Genomic DNA, 15,253 nt, shown 5'->3' with positions numbered 1-15,253 from the left:
GACAAAGCAGCCACCCGTCCAGGCTCCGTAGACATGCACATCGCACACCGCTCCTGAATATACTACTAGCCAATGTCCTGTCTCTTGACAACAAGTTAGATGAAATTCGAGCAAGGGTTGCCTTCTAGAGAGACATCAGAGATTGTAACATTCTCTGTTTCAAGGAAACATGGCTCTCTCGGGATATGTTGTCGGAATCGGTTCAGCCACCGGGCTTCTCCATGCATCGCACCGACAGAGATAAACACCTCTGGGAAAAGGAAGAGCTGCGGTGTATGCTTTATGATTAACGACTCATGGTGTAATCATAACAACATACAGGAACTCAAGTCCTTCTGCTCACCTGATCTAGAATTTCCTACAATCAAGTGCCGGCCAAGTGCGGCCATTTTACCTACCAAGAGAATTCTCGTCAGTTATAGTCACAGCTGTGTACATTCCCCTTCAAACATACACCAAGACGGCCCTGAAGGAACATCACTGGACTCTATGTAAACTGGAAACCATACATCCTGAGGCTGCATTTATTGTAGCTGGGGATTTTAACAAAGCAAATTTGAGAACATGTCTACCTAAATTCTTCCAGTTATTGATTGTGCTACCCGCATGCGCAATACCTTCGACCACTGCTACTCTGACTAACGCGAAGCAATACAAAGCCCTCCCCCACCCTCCCTTCGGCAAATCTGACGACAATGCCATCTTGCTCCTTCCGTTTTATAGGGAGAAACTCAAACAGGATGTACAAGTGACGAGAACCATTCAACGCTGGTCCGACCAATCAGAAGCCACACTTCAAGATTGTTTTGATCATGCGGACTGGAATATGTTCCGATCAGCCTCAGAGAACAACATCGACCTATACGCTGACTCGGTGAGTGCGTTTTATAAAGAAGTGCATTGGAGATGTTGTACCCACTGTGACTATTAAAACCTACCCTAACCAGAAACCGTGGATAGATGGTGGCATCCACGCAAAACTGAAAGCTCGATCCACCGCGTTTAACCATGGAAAGAGGTCTGGGAATATGTCTGAATATAAACAGACTAGCTATTTCCTCCGCAAGGAAATCAAACAAGCGAAATGCCAGTACAGGGACAAGGTGGAGTCGCTATTCAACGGCTCAGACACAAGGTATGTGGCAGGGTCTACAGGAAATCACGGACTACAAAAAGAAATCCAGCCACGGCACGGACACCGACGTCCAGCCACGGCACGGACACCGAACACCTTCCTTGCCCGCTTTGAGGATAATACAGTGCCACCGTCGAGGCCCACTAACAAGGACTGCGCCCCCCCCCCCTGTCCTTCTCCGTGGCTGACGTGAGTAAAACATTTAAACGTGTTAACCCTCGCAAGGCTGCTGGCCCAGATGGCATCCCTAGCCGCGTCCTCAAAGCATGCGGACCAGCTGGCTGGTGTGTTTACGGACATATTCAATTGCTCCCTATTCCAGTCTGTTGTCCCCACATGCTTCAAGATGGCTACCATTGTTCCTGTACCCAAGAAGGCAAAGATAACTGAACTAAATGACTACCGCCCCGTAGCACTCACTTCTGTCATCATGAAGTGCTTTGAGAGACTAGTCAAGGATCATATCACCTCCACCTTACTGGCCACCCTAGACCCACTTCAGTTTGAATACCGCCCCAACAGGTCCACAGACGACGCAATCGCCATCACACTGCACACTCCCCTATCCCATCTGTACAAAAGGAATACCTATGTAAGAATGCTGTCCATTGGCTACAGCTAAGAATTCAACACCATAGTACCCTCCAAGCTCATCATCAAGCTGGAGGCCCTGGGTCTCGACCCCGCCCTGTGCAACTGGGACCTGGACTTTCTGACGGGCCGCCCCCAGGTGGTGAAGGTAGGAAACAACATCTCCACTTCGCTGACCTTCAACACTGGGGCCCAACACGGGTGCATGCTCAGCTCCCTCCTGTACTCCCTGTTCACCCACGACTGCATGGCCATGCACGCCTCCAACTCAATCATCAAGTTTGCAGACGACACAATAGTAGTGGGCTTGATTACCAACAACGACGAGACAGCCTACAGGGAGGAGGTGAGGGCACTCGGAGTGTGGTGTCAGGAAAACAACCTCTCAGTCAACGTCAACAAAACAAAGGAGATGATCGTGGACTTCAGGAAACAGCAGAGGGAGCACCCCCCCTATCAACATCGAAGGGACAGCAGTGGAGAACGTGGAACGTTTTAAGTTCGTTGGGGTACACATCACAGACAAACTGAAATAGTCCACTCACACAGGCAGTGTGGTGAAGAAGGCGCTCTTCAACCTCAAGAGGCTGAAGAAATTTGGCTTGTCACCCAAAACCCTGACAAACTTTTACAGATGCACAATCGAGAGCATCCTGTCGGGCTATATCACAGCCTGGTACGGCAACTGCACCGCCCTCAACCCCAAGGCTCTCCAAAGGGTGGTGCGGTCTGCACAACTGATCACCGAAAACTACCTGCCCTCCATGACACCTACAGCACCCGATGTCACAGAAAGGCCAAAAAGATCATCAAGGACATCAACCACCCGAGCCACTGCCTTTTCACACCGCTACCATCCAGAAAGCGAGGTCAGTACAGGTGCATCAAAGCTGGGACAGAGTCACTGAAAAACAGCTTCTATCTCAAGGCCATCAGACTGTTAAATAGCAATCACTAACTCGGAGAGGCTGCTGCCTACATTGAGACCCAATCACTGGCCACTTTAATAAATGGATGACTAGTCACTTTATGCAATGCACTCCAAATAATGGCACTTTAATAATGTTTACATATCTTACATTACTCTAATCACATGTATATACTGCATTTTATACCATCTATTGCACCTTCGCCATTGCTCATCCATATACTTACATGTACATATTCTCATTCACCCCTTTAGATTTGTGTAAATTAGGTAGTTGTTAGGGGAATTGTTAGATATTACTGTTAGATATTATTGTTAGATATTACTGCACTGTCGGAACTAGAAGCACAAGCATTTCGCTACACTCGCATTAACATCTGCTAACCATGTGTATGTGACAAATAACATTTGATTTGATGCCTGGCTGGCTGTGTTGAACTCCCATAGGGAGCTGCTGTCTAGGCTGAGCTGCCTAATAAAAGCCCAAATGTTCTTAACATCAACACAGACGCTTGTAAGACTCAGGGACATCAAGGAGGAGCAGGGCTGAGGGAGCAGAAGAGGATCCATAGGAGCTAATGATGAATGTAATAGTGTGTAACAGAGATGTACAACCAATGGAGGCAGATTGTCACAGACAATTAATGTCTCCCTCCACATTCTGTGTTTGTTTGCCTCCCCTGGGCTCTCGGCACGGCTTAACTAATGGTATGGCGGTCAAGGATATAAATCGTGTGTGACACCATGTGTGAAGCGCTCGATTACAAAGGGCCCGTCGGTTTTGTTTTGGCCCCGGCCCGGGGGAGGGAAGGCCTCTGTGATCTGAATGCATCACCTCCATTTACCCACTGGCTCCTCCTTGGACAAAATGCACAAGGGGAAAGAGAAGCAAATCCTTCAAGTCGTGGACAGATCTCATTCAGCCCCCCAAAACATTTGAATCTCAACAGGATTGTACTTGTATAAATTAATAAAAAATTTGTGCTTAAGGAAATTCTCTCCTTGAATTAATGCATTTTTGACTATTTTGTATGGAGGGTTTTGACATTGATTTTGCAAAATGACAGCTAATGTAATTTTTCCCTGGTGATGTAATCAGGGTCAAGAGAAAAAAATACCAGCCTTCCCCAAAAAAGATTCTTAAAAATCTATTTAGGTTTTTCTTTTTTTGTTTCTTTAAAGCAACATCAGTGCTCTTAGTATTCCTGGGGCGGCGATAGTTCTTCAAAGCAGTATGTTGCCAGATAAGTGAACGGATAAAAGACAAATCTTAAGAGGCTGGGGAGGTGTTGACTCGCAAAGCCCAACAAAGTCACAAATAGAAGAGATTTTTCTATATATATATTTTTTTAATTATCTCGGAGGAGGAGATGAGTTAACAGCCATGGAATTGTCTGCACCGGTTAGCTAACTTTAGCTTGTTTTTTCCCAGGTCTCCTTCATTCTTTCTTTGCCCCCATATTGACAAGGCCTCTGTGCCAAAGCCAGCCGCCGCTCACTCTGTCACAATAACAATTCTCACTGAAGGTCCCCACATTGTCTAATAGGCCAGGCATGGCCTGCAAAGTTAATTACAGCTTCCCTCCTAGAGAAATGCTTTTATCTCGACTCCCAACCTTCTCCTTCCCTTCTAAACACTGCCATCTTAGTGCCTAGTATTTGAAGTTATTGTACAGTTTAAAACAGAGCGGCCTAGTTTTGACCATTCTGCGATCAGGGGATGCTTTTGTATCTCTGCCTCTTAACGATTTTAATTGTAGCTACTGTATGTGCTGGTGGGTCTTGTGCTGCAGTATAAGTGCTGAAAAAGCTATTTTCTCTCTACTCCACAGCAAGATAAGAGGTTTTTATAAGCAGATGTGGAGATTTTGAACCACCCCCAACCGATGTCTCAGTTTTATTATTAAGCTGTAACAGCTTAATTTCGCAGCACCACATGAGCATTGGGCTCTGACGGCACTTAATGAGTGTCATGCTCTTTTCAACCGTGTCAAATTTCTGACAACCCTCCATTTCTCCTCATGCTTCGCAGTAGGCTGTCGACGCCATAATGATAATTTAGAGAGAAAACAGCTCAGCACCCAAGCTGTGTACCAAATCATTTTGTCAAGAGCTCAACTGCAACTTTGGGGGCTGTGGAGGGAATAGATAAGTGGGTGAGATGAAAGTGAAAATCCCTACATTTTGTGCCCACTCTCTTCACTTTCCACTTTATCCCATTCCTGGTCTCTCTCCTTGTGCTCCACCTTAACTTGAGTGGCTTTGGATCAGAGTGAATGGAATTGAGTCCTCTTTGGGGGACAAACGGTGCCCCATTGCCAGCTAACCACAGGGCCACAGTGATAACACTCCTAACAGTGACAACAAGTGCGGCTGTGTGTGTTTCCTAGCGCTCCTGTGATCTAGTGCATGTGGTTTTCTATTGTCTTCTCTCCTAATTCAATTATGTGGTCCTCCTCGGTGGCCTCACTAACTTCCAATACTACAGAATCCTTCTCTCCCCCTCTCCAACTTCACTCCATCCCTCTCTCACCCCTCCCTCCATCACCTCTCCATCTTCCTCTTTATACCTTTGCTCCATCACTCTCTTTCAGCTCTTCCCCACCTCTCTTTTTCTCTACTCCTCTCTTCCACCCTCTCCTCCCACTGATGTTGTGTTTTGTCCCTCCCCTCCACACAGTGAGGGAGACTCATCTGACTCGGAGATTGAAGACTGTGTGGACGGGGTCAAGTCCTGGCTGTCCAAAAACAAGCGATCTACCAAGAACCTCTCAGATGACGGCAGCCTCAAGAGCTCCAGGTCAGTATGGCACATCTTCACCACTAAGGTCCTGTCTTCACCACTAAGGTCCTGTCTTCACCACTAAGGTCCTGTCTTCACCACTAAGGTCCTGTCTTCACCACTAAGGTCCTGTCTTCACCACTAAGGTCCTGTCTTCACCACTAAAGTCCTATCTTCACCACTAAAGTCCTGTCTTCACCACTAAAGTCCTGTCTTCACCACTAAAGTCCTGTCTTCACCACTGCTAAACACACACGCACATTCCGCCTGCTTACAAAGCAGCCCAAACTGGTTTTAGTGTCCATCCCTATCAGGATGTTGACGTGGTCCAGCCTAGCACTTAGCTCCCAATGCAGATAAAACAATTAGACTGGAACACTTGGCTAGACATAGGGAGGTGTTATTATTACTACTGGTGTTTCCTCCAGCCCTCTTTGTCTTTTATTGTCACTGCCTTGATGACAGCCGCCTCCCTGGCAGTTTTATCGACATGCCCGGTGGCCAGCTGGCATGCATACCTACACCCCTCCTCTCTCTCCCCCCTCCTCTCCCTCTCTCTCCCGTTCTCCCCTCTCCCTGAGATTAATGGATGTGTCTGACAGCTTCGATTGCCCTAGATTTGTCTCCTTACCAGAAGATGTAACTGTCCCACACCCCCACTTCAGCTGCTCACAGCTTTGAAATACTTTTAAGAGTTTTTAAATCTCTCTTAACTGTGTGTCCCCACAGACATCCTCCGTTCCTTCAGGAGAGCTCAGTTCCTTGATCTCAGTTCTGTGTGTTGGTTAAGACGGAAATACACACACATGGGAAGTGTGTGTCCAGCTCTCTTGCTGTGTGTGTCCAGCTCTCTCAACATATTTAACCACAATGAGATGCTTGACTGTAATTCTTTGTAACATTTACACACATGAAATTCAAATGAATACCCCCCTACTAAACTACTTCAAAACAGAGACTTTGATTTTGGATAAAGGAATTGATTAGAACAAGACAACACATTTTGTTTGAGGGTATTTCTCGAGTCGGTACATATCTTAAATTTGTATCTTGTGCATCTGTTTTTTTTCTGTGTTGAAGTTGTGAATCCAAACAGACATTCTCTACCCCACATTAATTTGAATCATTGTTATATCTACTTGTCTTTACTTTCTTCCTGCTACGTTCAATCTATGCTCATCTTATTCCTGTTTTAAGTATCATTCCACTCTCCTTTTTAAGTTTGTAATTCATCTATCATTCTTTCTCTCTTCCTCCTCTTCCACTTCCTCCCTTCTACTTCAACTTTTTTCTGTCCTGCCACTCCTCCCTCCCTCCCTCCTCTTTCTAGATTTGCCATAAACGTAGACGCAAAGGAAGGGAAAGAGGGTAAGGAATGGAAAGAGTTTAACAAAGAGAGCAAAGAGAAAGAGGTAGATCAGAGCAGGCCGTTGTCTGTGATGAGTTCCCTGAGCTACAGGAAGTGCTCCAACATCAATGACTCCATCGGAGGTAAAGGGGACGACAGCTCCCTCTTCAGTTCCCTCAAGAAGGAACAGGACTCCCAGGAGTCTATCACCTCCTTCCGTAAGGCCAAGCCCAAATGCTCCTCACCCCAGGATGACTCCTACTCAGTCAGCTCCAGCTCCTGGAGGAAGTCCCAGACTGGGAACGATGATGACCGTGGCTCGGTTATCTCCCAGGCCTACACTGAAGCCACCAGCAGGGCTAGGAAGGGCATGGACAGCCGCTGGGGAGACTTCGACAAAGAGTCCACCGTGTCCTCCATGGCCCCCAGCCGGGCCTGCGTTGCCACGACGCGCTGTCGCCTGAGCCCAGAGGACGACACCAAGTCGACCATCAGCCTGTGTATGTCCAGTCCCCTGAGCCGCCGCAGCTCTTCCACACACCGTACGGACGAGTCATATGGAAGAAGTGGTCGCTTCCCAAGCAGCCCCTCTCTTAGTCGTCGTTCTGGGGGCAGGAGCCCTGGCAGCGTAAGCCGTGCTGACTCACGCATATCTGACTTCCGCAGCTGCCGCCTCAGCGAGTTTGATGACATGGAGGACGGGCACAGCGTGGCCCTCACTGAGCGCTCCTCGGCCTACAGCCCCCACTCCTCCACGGGACGCAGCCTGTCCATGCCCCCGCCACCCGCCCGCTCCTACAGAGATGATAACGAGCTCCCTGACACCTCGGACATCAAGCCGGCCACCGTCAGCCACCGCAACTACCTGGACCCCGACCTGGAGAAGGCCATCAACGAGGTGCTGAACTTCAAACCCATCAAGTTCAAACGCACCAGCCTGGAAGACTCAGAGGCCGAGGCAGGGAGGAAAGAGGACGACACAGAGGACGACAGGAAGAGTGTGCTTAGCGTCAGGGGGAGAGGCGACAGGGAGGCGGACAGCGGGCGCAGCACCAGCAGTCTGAGACGCTCAGCGTCGGCCGTGGATTGTAGGAGGTCCTCCAGCAGTATGAGCAGCCGCAGCCACAGTGGAAAGAAGAGCAAAGGCAAGAAGAAGAAGAGGAGCCACAGCTCTGAGTCAGACAGCTCCGATGATGACCGCTGCAGCAAGAAGGGCAGCTCCAAGAACAAAGGCAAGAAGTCCAAAAAGACGTCCAAAAAGGAGTCTTCTTCATCCTCATCCTTGGATTCAGAGTCTGACTCAGAGTCTGGCTCCAGCTCTGGTGCTTCTACCATCTCCTACAAAAGCACCAACAGCGTGAAGAGAGCCCCTGGCCGCCAGGCCCCTAGCCCAGAGGGGGAGAGGGAGGCGGGGACGCCTGCTGAGGGGCAGCCCCCTCCTAACAAGAAGGAGGAGAAGAATAGGAAGAAGAAAGTGGACAACCTGATGATGAAGTATCTGTACAGACCGGACAGTGACTGAGGCTGGCAGTAGGTGATGCCTGTTGCCTGGTGTGGAGTGTAGGAGTGTGTCCACTGCATGGTGTGGTGGTCTAACCACAGAGAGGTTGCTCAGTCAATCCTCTCCTCCTGAGTAGAATATAATATAACCTAAATATCCAGTCACCTTTTGAGAGCCTAATACCACATCAGTTGTGTTATGAATGATGCATCACTTTGACTTACTTGACCTATTCCTGTTAGGGCTTCAACAGTGCATCATCATTACTGTAGAGATGTACAATTTCACTTGGCTCATCTCAAGACATTTTTGTTTTCTATTTACACTCTCAATTCCTAAATACTAATTGAGGTCCTTAATTCACGAGAGCTCATCAGAAAGCAATTTGAATTTGCATCTCTTCAATGGCAATCATTGTGACATTGCTTTGCACTGCCGTAATTCAGAGAGAGGGGGGTGGGGGAGAGATAAGCGTGTTGTGGATGCATTACAATGCCGATTAGCCTAGCAGCAGGGGCTTAGATCGGAGGAAAAGACAAAGCTGACGTGGGTGTAGCCGTAGTGCTGCTCACTAGTTCTCCACCCAAACGTCAGCCTGATTTATGGCCCCGGAAATAAGAAAATACCAGGGGTCGTCAATTAAGACGGCCACCATAGATTTCCCCTGCAGCCCCATTAACTCTGGCCGTAATTAGACCCACTGCATCGATTTACACAAGCAACAAGTTCTTTTTAGATGCCCGATTGACAGTAATTAACACTAGGTTTGCATTATTTAAGCAGGCCTGAATGTTAAATCCCGTTCAGACTAGCAATAGCGGTAGGCTGCAGGAAGACTATCTAATGACAGAGAGAGGGTACTGAAGCCAGCCAGTGCACTGTAGGTGTGCCATTCTTCTGTTTTTGGAGAGGAAGCCAATGTGCGCATAGCATATTCATTCAACCACAACCACAAACCAGAACCAGAATCCATCACATTCTCTCTGTGTAATAAGTTCGTTTTTTAGTTTAAAAAATGGTATACAAATGGACCTACTTTAGTTTTATAACTAAAGCTACAGTAGTATGCATCTGTGCATGTGTTTGTGTACATTTATAATGTCTAACATTACATAAAGGATAAGAACATTGGATCGATGTTTGGTAATTATCATGCCCCACTGTGTCCCAACTATCCTCAGGAGTTGTCTTTTGATCCTTTTTCTTTCTCTCTCCTTCCAGTCCCCCTAGCCGAAGACGTTTCTGCTTGGACAAATCTGACGAAGAAGAGGAGGAAGAACAAAAAGAAGGTGGTGCGTCTCGAGGGTCCTACCGCTCCAGATATACACGTGGCAGCTACCTGAACAACAGTGACAGTGAAGACAAGCCCTCTGAGACAACGTAGTTAACACACACACCAGCTAACACACGCTGCATGTTGAGAGGGCCCCAGTGGTGCACGATTGGACACACTGTGCTGTTATCACACACGTGCACACACTCACAACTACTCTGTTCTTCTAACCCTGCAACATGGCAATGATACTATGACTGTCATTATTATTCTACTGTTACAAAACAGCTTGCATTGCTAAGGTCTAGAGAAGGTGCCATAGTACGTCAGTGTACAGTACACAACACCAATGGTTTCTCTCGCTCTCCACTGGGCCAACCCTGTCTTAATGTATTTCACCAGTCACATGTGACTGTGTCTCCATCTTGGATCTGGCCCCTCCAGTTGAACAGCACCTCCATTAATAATGACTTGTCTTTCTTGTCTCTGCTAGCTGCATGAGGACAGCTGCTGCTTGGCTGGAGCCATCGTCTCCTCCTTCCTAGATTTTATCATGATCATGGTTGTAACTCAGCCAAGGAACTGTAGCTATGTTCCCTGATGTTTTATCACTGCATTGGGAGACAAGAAAGAAAAAAAAACAAGAAAAAAGAGGGAGAAAATAAATACCAAAAGCCTTTGTTGCAACTAGGTGTGTACACTGTGTTATTTCTTATTTGCTCGTCCTGGTAAAAAAGACCAGAGTTTATTTTTGGGAGAAGTGCTGTTGATATAAGTAGGGTCCTCTACAGCTGTGCTTAGATTCTGTCTGCAGTGCCACGCTGCGCCACACCGAACAAAGACGCTTTCATCGGCTCATCTGCTTGTTTTTTATTACTTGTTTTTGCAGGATAATAATGTTTCCTAACAGGAAGACAACAGAAGAGAGCTGCAGCACCAAACTGCTTGTGATGAAAGTTTAGTCCTTTCTCTTCTTTTTTAAATCTTTTTGTTTTGATGTTTGAAATAAAATTAGAATTTGTTTTCAAGAGTGCTGCCATCAAGAACATGATTTCCAGGAGGTTTGAGTGTAGTGTACCCTATGAAATGCTTTGTCTCATTTTATTTCAACTTGAATTGAACTAAGTACTTTGCAGAAATGCTTTTGGGGGAGGGTCTTTGGCTCAGCTGGGTTTTTTTCTCTGTCATTGTGGTTGTTCTTATGCTTTTCACTTGTTTTCTTCTCTCCATTTGATGTGCTTTGCTTTCCAAAGGGAATGATATTCAACACCATGCTTTATGGTGGTTTGCCTTTAGTTTATATCTCCTTCAACACCCACATTTTGACCATACCATACTGGATTACACATGGTGAGGATTAGGTGTCCTCAACCAGCATGTTAAATCCACCACTCTGTAAACTGGATATAATGCATTCAAATCCTTTTCAGTGTTTCTGAAGCCTATTTGTCATGTAGGATTCATCAGTATTCTGTCCTGAACCAATGCTACCCTTTATAACAGCGCAACAGTTTAACCAGGAAGATATTAAAGACCCACGCTTTTACAGTTGCTTGGTGTTACAATGAACCCTTCGGCTGTCTCTTTAGTATGTATGAATTAGCATTAATGAATTTAGCAGGCCTGCCAAAATGTGTATTATCCATCTGTACATGGCAAGTGGGGCCGAAACGATTTTGTTGATACTCTGCGTGAAGGGATAAGTTTGGTGTGATTGATTAAAGACACTCGTCTATCACATCCCCTTGTTCTCTATGCCAGGGTTTCCCGAACTCGGTCCTGCCCCTGTGCCGGGTGCATGTTTTGGTTTTTGCCCTAGCACTACACAGCGGATTCAAATAACCAAAGCTTGATGATGAGTTGGTTATTTGAATCCACTGTGTAGTGCATGGGCAAAAAACTAAACCAGGACCGAGTTTGGGAAACCCTGCTCTATGCAGTCAACGTGACTTTTAAAAGGAATTTTAAACTGTTTTATGATGTCGTTGTATGATACTCTTAAACCTGAGTCATCATAAAACACCTGGGGGGAAAAATGAAAACAAAGAAATTAGTGAACATAACTTTGCTGACTGTACACATTAATATTTATATATATATATAAGTATCTGTATTGATTCATATTAGCTTTCAAAATAGTTCATGTTTATTTTCGTTATTGAACAAAATGACCACTTGTTATAAGTAATAATTTTGCATTACAGTTTAATATATTGTAAATAAATGACGACTCCAGACTGTAATTTTCTTCTCTCTGTGGGTTTTTGTTTGATATTTTCTGCATTGGTGTTTCAGCCTCCAAGCTCCGGTCTCTCTTTTCAGACTTAAATATGCACATTAGAAAATAGTCTCGTAGTAAACATTTCTGGAGGGCATACTGTGGAAAAAAATAAATGAAAGGAAAAGATAAATTCTGTTCTCTGATGCATCCACTTTGATGTTTTCTGCAGCTTTGAGAAATGTCAACAGTATCACTGACCCTGACTCTGAGGCCTTTCAAAACAGGAACACGAGTTCATATTGACTATGACCTTTATCTTGTTTTCAAAGAAATCTGTTCCCTCTCTTATGAACATTTCATGGCAAATGGTTTTTAGTCTGAGGACAAATGGAGGGATTCACTATACAGCAAAGGAGAGACCCGGCACTATTACAGTGTTTAGACTACCATGCATTCAGTAGTGCTTTGTTCATCATCTTCAACACAACAGCTATTAGCAGGGAAATCTTGTTTACTGTGTGGGAGACGCCACAACCACCACGGTAAATGCCATCAGTTTCCCCCATTATGTTAGCATTAGACCTACTGTACGTAACTATAGGGGCAAGGCACAGCAGATAGCCGAGTACTGAACGGAACAAATGGAAGCCCATTGTACTTAACTACAATAACTGTATGTCCCAAAAGATTAAGGTTGCATCCTAGTTAGTCACTGACAATAATAGTCTCCTCCATATGTAACTAGGAGCACAGTGCAGCAGATGGCCAAGTACTGCTCCTTATGTAACTAAGAGCATAGTCCAGCAGATAGTCAAGTACTACTCCTTATGTAACTAGGAGCACAGTGCAGCAGATGGCCAACTACTGCTCCTTATGTAACAAGGAGCACAGTGCAGCAGATAGTCAGGTACTGCTCCTTATGTAACTAGGAGCACAGTGCAGCAGATAGTCAGGTACTGCTCCTTATGTAACTAGGAGCACAGTGCAGCAGATAGTCAGGTACTGCTCCTTATGTAACTAAGAGTACAGTGCATCAAATGACCAACTACTGCTCCTTATGTAACAAGGAGCACAGTGCAGCAGATAGTCAGGTACTGCTCCTTATGTAACTAAGAGTACAGTGCATCAAATGACCAACTACTGCTCCTTATGTAGCAAGGAGCACAGTGCAGCAGATAGTCAAGTACTGCTCCTTATGTAACTAGGAGCACAGTGCAGCAGATAGGCAAGTACTGCTCCTTATGTAACTAGGAGCACAGTGCAGCAGATAGTCAGGTACTGCTCCTTATGTAACTAGGAGCACGGTGCAGCAGATTGCCAAGTACTGCTCCTTATGTAACTAGGAGCATGGTTCAGCAGATAGTCAGATACTGCTCCTTATGTAACTAGGAGCACAGTGCAGCAGATAGTCAGGTACTGCTCCTTATGTAACTAGGAGCACAGTGCAGCAGATAGTCAGGTACTGCTCCTTATGTAACTAAGAGTACAGTGCATCAAATGACCAACTACTGCTCCTTATGTAACAAGGAGCACAGTGCAGCAGATAGTCAGGTACTGCTCCTTATGTAACTAAGAGTACAGTGCATCAAATGACCAACTACTGCTCATTATGTAGCAAGGAGCACAGTGCAGCAGATAGTCAAGTACTGCTCCTTATGTAACTAGGAGCACAGTGCAGCAGATAGGCAGGTACTGCTCCTTATGTAACTAGGAGCACAGTGCAGCAGATAGTCAGGTACTGCTCCTTATGTAACTAGGAGCACGGTGCAGCAGATTGCCAAGTACTGCACCTTATGTAACTAGGAGCATGGTGCAGCAGATAGTCAGATACTGCTCCTTATGTAACTAGGAGCACAGTGCAGCAGATAGTCAGGTACTGCTCCTTATGTAACTAAGAGTACAGTGCATCAAATGACCAACTACTGCTCCTTATGTAACAAGGAGCACAGTGCAGCAGATAGTCAGGTACTGCTCCTTATGTAACTAAGAGTACAGTGCATCAAATGACCAACTACTGCTCCTTATGTAGCAAGGAGCACAGTGCAGCAGATAGTCAAGTACTGCTCCTTATGTAACTAGGAGCACAGTGCAGCAGATAGTCAGGTACTGCTCCTTATGTAACTAGGAGCACAGTGCAGCAGATAGTCAGGTACTGCTCCTTATGTAACTAGGAGCACGGTGCAGCAGATTGCCAAGTACTGCTCCTTATGTAACTAGGAGCATGGTGCAGCAGATAGTCAGATACTGCTCCTTATGTAACTAGGAGCACAGTGCAGCAGATAGTCAGGTACTGCTCCTTATGTAACTAGGAGCACGGTGCAGCAGATAGTCAGGTACTGCTCCTTATGTAACTAGGAGCACGGTGCAGCAGATAGTCAGGTACTGCTATCACCCAAGAACGAAAGGGAAGAAGCCCATTGTAGCATTGCAGTACTGTATGTCCCAACAGATAACCAGTGACGGAAATAATCATCTCCCCTTTCCACTATTATCAAATATCTGACAGCCACGCCCATATTGCCAAGGTGACCTTTTAATACTGCACCTTCCAAATACCATCATTCAGAATCAATACACTTTCTCTACAACAGGGCTAATGCACTCTAGTTCATAAAGTAGCCACTCAATCACTGTCTCTCTCATTGTAGAGACAGTGGCTAGTTTACTGTGTTTGAAAAGTGGTTGCACAACATCCTACAGAGCACTAAATGTGATACAACTCTAGTAAAATGTATTGTAGTTTTCATTCACACACTGAATTGTCTTTGAAGTGCTACAATACACAGCACACAAGACATAACTCTCCATGGACCTACAGTTCCAGTCAAAAGTTTGGACACACCTACTCATTTTTTCTTTATTTTTACTATTTTCTACATTGTAGAATAATAGTGAAGACATCAAAACTATGAAATAACACATGGAATCAAGTAGTAACCAAAAATGTTTAATAGATTTTAGATTCTTCAAAGTAGCCACCCTTTGCACACTCTTGGCATTCTCTCAACCAGCTTCACCTGGAATACTTTTCCAACAGTCTTGAGGGAGTTTCCACATATGCTGAGCACTTGTTGGCTGCTTTTCCTTCACTCTGCGGTCCAACTCATCCCAAACCATCTCAATCGGGTTGAGGTCGGGTGATTGTGGAGGCCAGGTCATCTGATGCAGAACTCCATCACTCTCCTTCTTGGTCAAATAGCCCTTACACAGCCTGGAGGTGTGTTGGGTCATTGTCCTGTTGAAAAACAAATGATAGTCCCACTAAGCGCAAACCAGATGGGATGGCGTATTGCTGCAGAATGCTGTGGTAGCCATGCTGGTTAAGTGTGCCTTAAATTCTAAATAAATCACTGACATTGTCACCAGCAAAGCATCCCCACACCATCACACCTCCTCCTCCATGCTTCACGGTGGGAACCACACATGTAGAGATCATCCGTTCCCCTACTCTGCGTCTCACAAAGACACAGCAGT

At 45.7% G+C, this 15,253-nt stretch overlaps 1 protein-coding gene across 10 annotated transcripts in view; it reads left to right on the top strand.

Moving 5' to 3' along the window:
• The window catches only part of myo18ab (myosin XVIIIA b), a 170,922-nt gene extending 159,121 nt beyond the window's left edge, over window positions 1-11,801 (top strand). For 6 of the 10 annotated variants that reach the window (XM_071359795.1, XM_071359796.1, XM_071359790.1 and 3 more), the window contains 3 exons: window positions 5,335-5,454; window positions 6,767-8,314; window positions 9,507-9,644. In XM_071359795.1, the coding sequence (XP_071215896.1) occupies window positions 5,335-5,454; window positions 6,767-8,306 (1,660 nt within the window). In that variant the 3' untranslated portion in view covers window positions 8,307-8,314; window positions 9,507-9,644. Of the gene's footprint in view, window positions 1-5,334; window positions 5,455-6,766; window positions 8,319-9,506; window positions 9,666-10,051 lie in introns of those variants that run through there. The other 4 variants (XM_071359799.1, XM_071359797.1, XM_071359798.1 and 1 more) reach the window with 2 other exon arrangements.
• The last annotated feature ends 3,452 nt before the right edge of the window (window positions 11,802-15,253 follow it).

Source organism: Salvelinus alpinus, chromosome 22 (genome assembly GCF_045679555.1).
Source record: "Salvelinus alpinus chromosome 22, SLU_Salpinus.1, whole genome shotgun sequence".
Lineage (NCBI taxonomy): Eukaryota > Metazoa > Chordata > Actinopteri > Salmoniformes > Salmonidae > Salvelinus > Salvelinus alpinus.
The sequence above is the reverse complement of the archived record's forward strand: the minus strand, read 5'-3'. Positions and strand labels throughout refer to the sequence as shown.